Raw genomic sequence first — 11,145 nt, 5'->3', positions numbered from 1 at the left:
ATCATAGTGGTGGTATTGATGATAAACTCCTACAGGTCTTTCTGAACTGAAGCTCATCGGCAAGGACGTATGGGCAAAGGTCCAGAAATACTTGGACTCTATATCATATCACTAGGTCACTAAAGAAACGGAAAAGGAGGTATGTCAAAGATGTGTATAATAATATACGAAAGTTGATAAAGTCAGACGCTAAGCTCCTCCAAAGGTAATGATCATAATCAACGTGATGGTAAAGGGAAAATCTGACTTTTTTATCTGACGTGTGGTTTTCAAATCGCCACATTCTGGTCATTCCTCATAGCAGGTAGGTACTGGGACACCGGAGCAAAGAGTGTTGTCGTGTAACTGTATGGTCTTGTTCTAAATGGCAATACGTTAATACGTTTTCCTTTCACATGGTCCGGAGGCAGATATCTCATTTCTTGGGATAAACGGACATCGAATTAAAAGTGTCTCTGTTTTACAGTCCGCCGCGTAAGTAATATTACACATCAGCTGTTGTCCTGTTCAAGACCCATCATATTTAAGAGTGTGTGTTTAACATTTGAAATAGGAGTGAATGTCAGATGTATTCAAGAGTAAGATTAAACCCAACGGCACCGATTGGGGCTGACAAACCTAGAAACCCTTTCAATGTGAATCCGGATTACAGTCAACATAATTCTTGTGTTCTAAGAAACATACAATTCTGCACAGCAGACCGAGGCACACTTATACACGAGAAATGCCAATGTCTTCTAATATATAGGGGTCATAATGAAACCAAATATATCCATAAAGACATGATACAATTTGGAAAATTTATGCTATGCCAAACAAACTCATTGGTGTCGATGTGTTGTGTCATTTTTTCAGCAGTAACACGTTCTTGTAAATGCTGATAATGTTAACTTCCCATCATGCCCTGCATTTAGAAAGTCTTCCATTGGCTATCTGTGTACCACGTGGCTGGGATGTCTTATTCAAGACTATATTCACGGATTCTTTCCCTCCTGCAACAATTGGTCTTGGGTGAACAGTTCGCCGAAAACAAATCAAAACAGTTTGTGCAGTTTCTTCACACGTTTGTGACTGGGAAAGACAGTTTGGCCAATGTTCCACTTAAAAACAAAATCAGCCATCTAAAAATATGATGGGGGACAACTTTACGATATTGTTTGCTTGGGGGGTAAACACTAAGTTATGACCGATCATTAATCGATGATCGATCGTGAAAATTCAGCCAATTCCCAACACTACCAATGGATTTCATTCAAGGAAAAATACACAATTCTTTCAAATCGTAGGTGTTAATATTTAGAGATATCTTTGCATGGCATATGTTCAGAGTTTTCTGAAAGTCATGATTTTGTAAGCCTTTTCCATGGAGAGGTGTTTACTGAGCAGCCACCGACTAACCTATTCCTCGAGTTTGTCAGTATTTAAGATGCGTTCACTGTCTGATGTATGAAGGGGCAGAGACAATCTACATACCTACAACAATTCACGGGTACAAAATTGTCAGTTCCTCATTTGTGAGTGAGTGAGTTAATGTTTAACGTCACATCGGCAATATTTCAGCCATATCCTGACGAGAACACTAAAATGGAATATATGTGTATTATAAAAACCTGTCGACAAACGACAGTAAAACAACTAGAATATCACATAGAATATCAAGAATGTAAAACTAGCAATTATACCTAAAACAGTTTATATATGGATTATAAAAATGGGCTATAGATTGACTCATTCATTTTGTTTAATCGCAAGATGTTTAGTTCCTAAACACAGTGGTAATGTAAACAGGGTTTTGTGTTTGAGTGAGTGAGTGAGTGAGTTTGGTTTTACGCCGCTTTTAGCAATATTCCAGCGATATCAAGGCGGGGGACACCAGAAAATGGGTACCCACGTGGGGAATCGAACCCGGGTCTTCCGCGTGACTAGCGAACGCTTTAACCAGTAGGCTACCCCATCGCCCCGTTTTGCGTTTGAAAAGGTGAGACATTCGTTAAACACCCCTTAAGCTATTAAATTGTAAACACCAGTACCGTCTAGAGACTGAACCATTGTTTAGATGGTAAACTTGTATATAACATAAACAACGTTTACATAATAAACTCATAACGGTGTTTATAACCGTAGGACAAACAGGCGTTTAATTTCGCGTTCATATCTTAAACAGTCATTCTTAGGGTGCACTCAGCAAAATCCCAGCTATATTGCGGCGGTCTGCTAATAATCGAGTCTAGACCAGACAATCCAATGATCATCAGCATGAGCATCGACCTACGCAATTGGGATACGATAGCGTCTCAACTATGTCAGCGAACCGGGCCACTCGATCCCGTTAGTCGCCTTTTACAAGCATGCGTTGCTGAAGATCAATTTCAACTCAATATTGAATTAAAAACCCGTCACATCAAAACACGAAGAAGAGACATTGCAGTTCAATGGCTTTGGCTAATAGGTATCTACACATGGGAACACAAATGGAATCTGATCACTGCTGATTGTAATCTGTCCCCGCCCAACTTTCATCAGTCACACATCTGAAAAAGATGCAAAACAAAGTGAGTGAGTGATTTTAGTTTTACGTCGCAATCATCTATATTCCAGCTATATGGCGGCGGTCTGTAAATAATCGAGTCTAGACAAGACAATCCAGTGATCAACAACAGGAGCATCGATCTACCCAGTTGGGAACCGATAACGTGTCAACCAAGTCATCGAGCCTGACCACCCGGTCCCGTTAGTCGCCTCTTACGACAAGCATAGTCACCTTTAGTGGCAAGCATGGGTTGCTGAAGGCCTATTCTACCTCGGACCTTTATGGGTCTACAAAACAAAGAAAATAATCTTTAATTTGTCACTTGTAGTCTAAAATCTTTTAAATGAAAAACAGAAACTGATCAAAGTTCGAATCTCGACATGGAGTAATACCCAACAGGAATGTGAACTTTGATTTAAGGATTTAGCAAAGTTTACTTACCGCAGAGACTGCATGTTTTAGCACAGTTGTCTTTCGCCCAGTCGGTGTATTGCCCGCCGCATGCTTCCCTGTCGTATGATGCACAGCTACTAAGCCTGTCCTTGCAAGTGTTGGAATCTGGGGAGTGGCGACCATTGGAGACTTACATTGCTGTATATAACGGTGAGGTGAAATGGGGTTTAAAGTCGTACTTAAGAATATTTCGCTCATATGACGATTGAGTTTAATTTTACACCACACTCAGCAATATTCCAGCTATATGGCGGCGGTCTGTAAATAATCGAGTCTGGACCAGACAATCCAGTGATCAACAATAGGTGCATCGACCTACCCAGTTGGGAACAGATAACGTGTCAACCAAGTCATCGAACCTGACCACCCGATCCCGTTAGTCGCCTCTTACGACAAGCATAGTCACCTTTAGTGGCAAGCATGGGTTGCTGAAGGCCTATTCTACCTCGGACCTTTATGGGTCTACAAAACAAAGAAAATAATCTTTTGATAAAGATTGTATTATATCTGCATACATAGAAATAGTGTATGTTGAAACAATTCAGCATGTTCCAATGATTATTGTATTCCGCATTACTGGGAGAAAACGGCCTTTTTATATTTTTGGAACTGTGACTTTTTAAGACAAGCATTTTTTTTTCAAAAAAAAGGAAGAAATTCATGAAAAATATATATTCGGTCTCAAGATATATGGAAGAATATTAAGTGTTAGCTGGATATGCTGAAATGTGAAGAAATATAGTCTATGGTTATTCAGAGATCCTTATAAATATTTTCTCTAAGGTTTAGTCTAGAGTTTAAATGCATGAGGTAGGGATTCTCAATCTCGCGTGAAACGATGAGGTGAAATGAGGTGGTTGAATGTCGCATTTAAGAATATATCGCTCATATGACGACGTGCACTGTGTCACGCGTGTGTTTGTGTATGTGTGGCTGCTGGTACTAGTCCAGATTTGTTTTACAGCCCATGGAGAAATCATGCCGTTGTTAAACACGAATACCCCATTCAGACACATTATACTCCGAGCATACCAGTCCTTATAACCATTTACGCAGAGCGCCAGGCATTGACCAACAAGTACCATATTTTAACGTCTTTTGGTTTGACGCTGTTGGGGATCCAACCCGCGACCTTCCTCTCCCCGGCGTCTGAAACGGAATCTTTCCTGGACTTCACGCCTCTGTCATGATCTCACAGATTCCCTAAAGAAGCTGGGTTGTTGAACCTCAGTCTTTTTAAATACTGTATTGTCTTAGTATGAAATCCTGTGTTACTGATATGTGCTAGTTGCATTTCTTCGTACCGTGATATTCTAGTTGGTTTTACTGTCCATTTCTAAAATGTGTGCATTTATCATGAATATACAACTACTTCGAGTCAAGATATGGCTCAAACACTACCCCTATGTCTATAAACTCACTCAGTTCCTCACTCACTGAAGTCAATTATATCCTTGTGGAATGGCATATATATTTCTGTATGGAAAACAAAGGTGTGTCAGAATTATAACTAGATTACATATACATGTATGGGTAAAATCACCGTAGTTTCTGCGCGCCTTGGAATCATTTGTCATCTGCAGAGAGGATTGTCAACAGAGCATTTGTCATCTGCAGAGAGGATTGTCAACAGAGCATTTGTCATCTGCAGAGAGGATTGTCAACAGAGCATTTGTCATCTGCAGAGAGGATTGTCAACAGAGCATTTGTCATCTGCAGAGAGGATTGTCAACAGAGCATTTGTCATCTGCAGAGAGGATTGTCAACAGAGCATTTGTCATCTGTGGCTTTAATAAAATGTCCTCTGCTTTTTCACAGAGACTGTAGAAGGGCAGGTAAAATGAAAATATATGATTGCGATATAGTGTAAGGGAAATGAACCTTAAGGCGGTAGTGTAGGCAAATGAAGCATCTACTTGGTACTAATCCAGGGTGCACCTTATTGGCACTGGGTGAAACTGGGAGCTGTCTACGGTTGACCATGACTTACTTATTACAGAGTCTACATGTATTAGCACAGTTCTTTTGTGCCCATTGTCTGTATTCCTCACATACATCGCTTCCGTACGTAGCACAGTTGGAGAGTTTGTCCTGACAAACGTTGAAACCTGGAATTGGAAACTTTTCAGAAGAGAAACATTTTGTTTGATACTTGTTGAATCCCATATACAGCTAATATTCCAGCTAAAGTTGAGCCCCTTTAAACCGACAATGTAGACCCATTAGTTAAATATGTCGGTTTAATGGGATGCCGGTTTAGAGGGACTATTTAGAAACTCAAACATTAAACAATACACAGACAAAATTAAACAAATACAGCGAAATGTGTGCTTATACAGAGTTATCTCTTCAGTTAACATAGTTCTTGCTCTCATAGTACCCATGAAGGTCTGAGTTAGAATTGATCTTTAGTAACCCATGCTTGTCCTATGAGGCGACGAACAGGGTCGGTTTGTCAGACTTGCTGACTTGGTTCTCACATGTCATCGGTTCCCCACTGGCCCAATCGATGCTCATACTGTTGATAACTGGATTGTCTGGTCCAGACTCGATTGTATACGGACCGGTGCCACATAGCCGGAACATTGCTGAGTGCGGCGTAAAGATAAACTCGCTCACTCACTCTCCATGGAGGCGGACTCATCTTCTTGGTTTGAATACAACAACATGCAGCAACTAGGTCATCGTGTCTGACCAACCGATCACCTTAGTACGCGAAACATGGGTTGTTGAAGATTCTAATCCGTATTTCTATAAGCTGTCTGGTTCTCTGGGTCTGTTGCGCAGGCGCTTCACAGACCTAGCAAGAGAGGAGTCTCCACAAGATGGCGACACGACATATGATACTTACAGAAACATTTAGGAACGGGTGGGTATCAAAACCTTAACACAATTCATACGAAGTAAGCAGTGATAAATGTGTCATTAACACCTTTCAAATGGGTGTAAACGTTTTAGCCTTATTATTTTAATGGGAGTTCAAACACTTCTTCCGTTGCTATGTGACGATTTAATTATTCGAGTCGTTCAGTTCCATGTCCACACTCATTGACTTGCATTCAGAATCTCATTTACATTGTTCTCTTCTCTACATATTCCATTATTTATATTTTACTGCATCATTTCTGAGTAAAATGGCATCGGAATTTCTTGGAAGAATCAAATATGATAACAAATATACTAAACTAACAGAAACATCACTTTTTCCAACATAATGTTTTAGATGAGTAAATCAGGCCAAGTTACCTTTGTTGAGTGGGTATGGCTTTTGCGTTAGTTATAGCAGTGTTCCAGCAATATTACTGCGGATGACACAAGAAATGGACTTCGCACAATTGTACCCATGTGGGGACTCGAACCCGAGCCTTCGGCGTGACGAACGCTTTAACCACTCGGCTACTCCACCGCCCCTGTTATAGAAGTTCTTGATTTGTGTTTTTCTATGAGTAACCGTCTCTGTGAGATATATCTGCAGACTGAAATGAAGTCATGCGACATTGCTAAACGTGGATCTATGCGCTGCAGCAACGCACGCACGCACACGCAGGGTGGACATTTTTTGTATACTCACCACACAGTTGGCAATAGGAAGCACAGTTACTCCGAGACCAAACTTCAAACTGTTTGTCGGTACATACTAAGAGGCCGTACTCCTTACAGTTGGTGATCCTGTCACGGCATGGTTGCACAGGATGCGTTACAGTGAGGGGTATGTTTGTACTGTGTGCAACCATGGAACCTAGGAACAAAAGAAGGACGCACTTTTGTAAGACGGAAAACTTCTTTCTCCCAGCTACCGTGCAGCAGAACTCACGTTTAGTTACTTATTGCAGCTTAACAAATGTTCTTACCTTTCTTGTCACAAAGTCCGCATGTTTTGGCACAGTTATAGCTTGCCCATTCCTCGTACTGGCCGCCACACCCCCATCCTTTGTAGCTCTGGCAGGTCGGGTAGTGGTCAACACAGGCGTCCTGCTGAGTTGCAGATGGAGTTGGAACTGGAAACCAAACTTCAACCCATGGTACCAATGATGAACGTACATGTGTATAGGATGTGTGGTATGTGAGCTGTTTTGAGTGCGCGGGTTTGTATGTCCATTTGTGTGACGATCTTACAATAGTCCTCCATCTTGATATGGATCGTTGTTTTGCTACTTTTGAGTTGTTTTCTCTGTTTGTCTTTTGGGTTTTTTATGTTGTTGTTGTCGTTGTTGTTTTTGGTTGGTTCTTTGCTTTGGGGGTTTTTTTGGTTGTTTCCTTTTTCTTTTTTTTTTCTTTTTTTTTTTGTTGATGGTCTTTGAGTCTAGACCAGACAATCCGACAATCAACAGCATGGGCATCGATCTACGCAATTGGAATACATGTGACAACAAACGAAGTCAACGAACCTGAACACCCGATGATGTTAGCCACCTCTTACGACAATCATTGGTTACTGAAGATCTTGACGAGTTTCCTTCTTGATAGATAATGTCGATAGTGTTTCGGGATTATTACGTCCTTGTATAACAATCAATCAGGAGCTAAACATACTGTGTTTGGAAATCAGAGGTATATGTAACGAAATTTGAAACAGAACGCTACGCGTTTTAACACAGTACGTTCATTTCCATTCTCCCATAAACGAGTTATCAAGATTTTTAACAAAATACACACTGTGTTGGAAACTCAGAGGTATATAACGTGATTACATACCTCTGAATGACTTTGATTGACCAAACACAATCCAGTATTTACTCAAGTCATGGTAGAATTCCCGTTACCCATAGAACAGAGAATGCATTTTGCACGTTACAACGCGGGAACACGAATATTTGTAGGCCGCCATCATACAACCGGGATATTGTGGAGTGCGGCGTAAAACACAAACTTCCTCACTCACTCCTCAGAAAAACAGTGAGAATGCCCTCATATAATTACGTGTGTGACCTGGTGTCCATGAGAATGCTTCATGCATTATTCGTCGGGATATCCATCACCATATCCTTCTTACCTGACACGAATACAACGGCCAGAAATATGCCAATCCTTCATACCTGACACGAATACGTCGGCCAGAAATATGCCAATCCTTCTTACCTGACACGAATACGTCGGCCAGAAATATGCCAATCCTTCTTACCTGACACGGATACGTCGGCCAGAAATATGCCAATCCTTCTTACCTGACACGGATACGTCGGCCAGGAACATGCCAATCCTTCTTACCTGACACGGATACGTCGCCCAGAAATATGCCAACCACGACAGCTGCAACAACAAAAGACCCGATTTTGGAAGCTGCATCCTGCATTTGTGTGGAATGTCCATTTTGACTCCAATGTTTACTATGAACCCCTCAATGTACACGTTATCTTTTACATAGATAATAACATCAGGGATATTTTGATTGAGAAAGGTCGCTAGAGAACCACATGCCTTTATTCCTCGAACTTGCCACGGTTACTTCCAGCTGTACTACGATTATACGAACTTACCTTCCACCACGCTGTTGAAGAGCATGTTAAACCTTGGAGTGAACGTATGACTGAGACTGGCGGTCGCTGTGGGCTGTATATATACGAGGAAGGTGGTAGTAAATGTGATAAGACCGCCAACGCAGGTGAATATTTTGACGCTCAGTTTGAACTGTAATCTCCAACCACAATCTCATGTCGCTATATGCACTTGACTGTCTATCAGAACAAGGTCTTCATTAGTTTTCCCAGTTGGAGGAGGTACGCTAGATACCATGGTTCACACAGATGAACCTAACTAGAATTTAAGGCCTTTTTAAACCTTGTTTAAATGTATTTCTGGCCATGATAACTAACATCATGAGATCTAAACCTATGAATACAACAGTTGACCGCCACACATTTACATACCTCTTTATTCCAAATTTCTGAACTAACATTTCTTTAATATTTCAACCTTGTCATCAATTCTATTATCAAGATCTTTCATCTGTAGAGTCTTCTCTTCGGTACTCCTTCTGAAAGACTTTGATCTGAATGTCAACTTTCCTGTAGCCCCTGCCTTATCAGCCCATCCATCAGCAGATATTGTTGGACGTGCTGTCAGTGCTCATTCTCTTCTTTAGTTCTTCCAGATCATCTCATGCATGCTTTCTTTTGCTTTTTTCTGTTCAGTCTTTTTCCTTTGTCCTTCCTTTTTAATTTATTTCTCATACCTGTTTCATGCCATGGCTGGTGAAACAAGAGCTCCCCTACATGCCCTGACTCGATCACATATATCCTCTGTGCTTTCAATGTCACTTCCTTCAAATTTTCAACTTCAACTTCTTTGTTGACAGAGAATCCCCCCTCCACCTGAGCTTGTCCACGAGACAAAACTAACAGCAGCTGGAAGACAGTTTTCATCACACCTGGACATGAGTATTTCATGAACTATGGGATTCTCATCGTTTCATCAATATTCTTGAAGATTCAACAAGAGTAGGTTGAAGTTTCAAAAAAGTAAGGTGAATTTTCAACATGGGGTGTTGATTTTCAAGATACCGAGTTCAATATTCAAGATATTTACTTGAATATTCCACAAAGTTAATTTTCAAGATGGGATGTTGAATTTTCAAGATAGTATGTTAAATTTTCAAGATACTAAGTTGAATGTTCCAGATAGATGTTGAATTTTCAAAATACTATGTTGAATTTTCAAGATAGCAAGCTAAATTTTCAACATACTAAGTTGAATTTTCAAGATACAAGATGCCGAGTAATAGCGAAGCTATTAGACTTCCTTAACTGACTAGTGTAATGAGCTCCACACAGCCAACAGACATCGCTTTAATGTGAAATCTTCATACACAAGTGTCGTGGAGAGTTTCAGTCATACGCTAAGCTGACAGTGACTGTCAGTAATTATACGATATGATATTTTGAAAATTTAAGGCATTTTAGAGGCCGAAATTGCTCAAATTCCAGGCCTTTTCCTTTTAATATGATGATCAACCGGGTTCTATTCCCTGCTTATAAACATTTAGTGAAATTAATTTTGCATATATACTCAAAGGTGTGAAACGTGCCCGTTGAAAAAAAGGTGGCTCTAAACATAGAATCATTGTCTCTCAAATCATTACAAATCATTACTTCGACTCAAACGCCTCCGAAAAACAGAGAAAGAATCTGGTTATATTTCACTATGCCAAGGCGAACTGAAAATGAAAGATGTCGAGCCATTGGAATGCTTGAAACCGGAACAGCCCAACGGAACGTTGCCCAGCAGTTGCGTGCGCAGGAAGACCATGTGCCGCTTGTGGATTTTATTAACAAAACGCCGTCGTTGCAGACCGTGTATGAAGTGTCCGACCACCTTTAACCACGCCACGCGACGATAGTTGGATTCGAACGCGAAAGATTCCAGCCGGCAACACTGACAGCCATGATAGTTCCTGGTGTCAACAGGGTATAGTGAAGGGCCGTTCGCCGACGTCTGGCTGTACACGGATACGTGCTTGACGTCCTGCCAGATGGCATGCTTTAACATCATTACCTCACCAACATCTGCGGTTGTAGAAATTATCACCCACCAGGACAACGCCAAAGTTCATACGAATTGGTTGTTTTCAGTAAGTAAAGTGTGTTCACCACAAGACGACACATCGGCTGTTCCTGTTCCTAAACCTAGGAGGACGTGCGTGGGACTAAGGAGCAGAGAAAGCCTGATCCATCTAAATCAGTGAGTGATTCTGTTGACGTTGACGATTTTCCCATGTTTCTGACAGTTTCAGCCTGCTGACCAAGCTGATAGCTCTTCTGGGACCAATATTCCCTCCAGTGCTTCCCCTGATACCGACGACAGAGGGCAATCACAATTTTCATGCTAGCTAAATCTTAATATTCAGTGTTTGAGGAAAATCATTCTTCTTCATTGACTTGAAACCCTTGGCTCTAACGAAGCTTCCATCGCATGCTGCCTGCACTGCAGTCAATAAAAGAGTTAGTTACTTAATCTGATAAAATTTATGTGTCAAGTGAAAGTTACAACATAGCTTCTTGATTCACTGGATAATCACGTTAAAATCTTGATGAATAAATCACGACCGATTGTTCGATTTTGGTATTTTAGGGTAGATATTGTGTAGATGATAATTATATAGAACAATTGAACATAACTACCGCATGTCGAGAGAAAATACATGTTCAGTTTAATAAGCTCTCACC

General features: G+C 40.8%; 1 protein-coding gene across 1 annotated transcript; it reads right to left on the bottom strand.

Moving 5' to 3' along the window:
- Nucleotides 1–2,422: 2,422 nt before the first annotated feature.
- Nucleotides 2,423–10,803, bottom strand: LOC137257485 (uncharacterized). The gene is made up of 8 exons (XM_067794814.1): nt 10,705–10,803; nt 9,196–9,327; nt 8,461–8,533; nt 8,192–8,233; nt 6,835–6,981; nt 6,555–6,722; nt 2,972–3,088; nt 2,423–2,531 (listed from the first exon to the last, which is right to left on the bottom strand). Exons 1-8 carry the CDS (start codon nt 10,801–10,803, stop codon nt 2,524–2,526), a joined length of 786 nt encoding a protein of 261 aa, XP_067650915.1. The 3' UTR covers nt 2,423–2,523.
- Nucleotides 10,804–11,145: the final 342 nt, after the last annotated feature.

Source organism: Haliotis asinina, chromosome 12, assembly GCF_037392515.1.
Source record: "Haliotis asinina isolate JCU_RB_2024 chromosome 12, JCU_Hal_asi_v2, whole genome shotgun sequence".
In the NCBI taxonomy this organism is placed as follows: domain Eukaryota; kingdom Metazoa; phylum Mollusca; class Gastropoda; order Lepetellida; family Haliotidae; genus Haliotis; species Haliotis asinina.
This window is presented reverse-complemented; position numbering and strand designations above follow the sequence as displayed.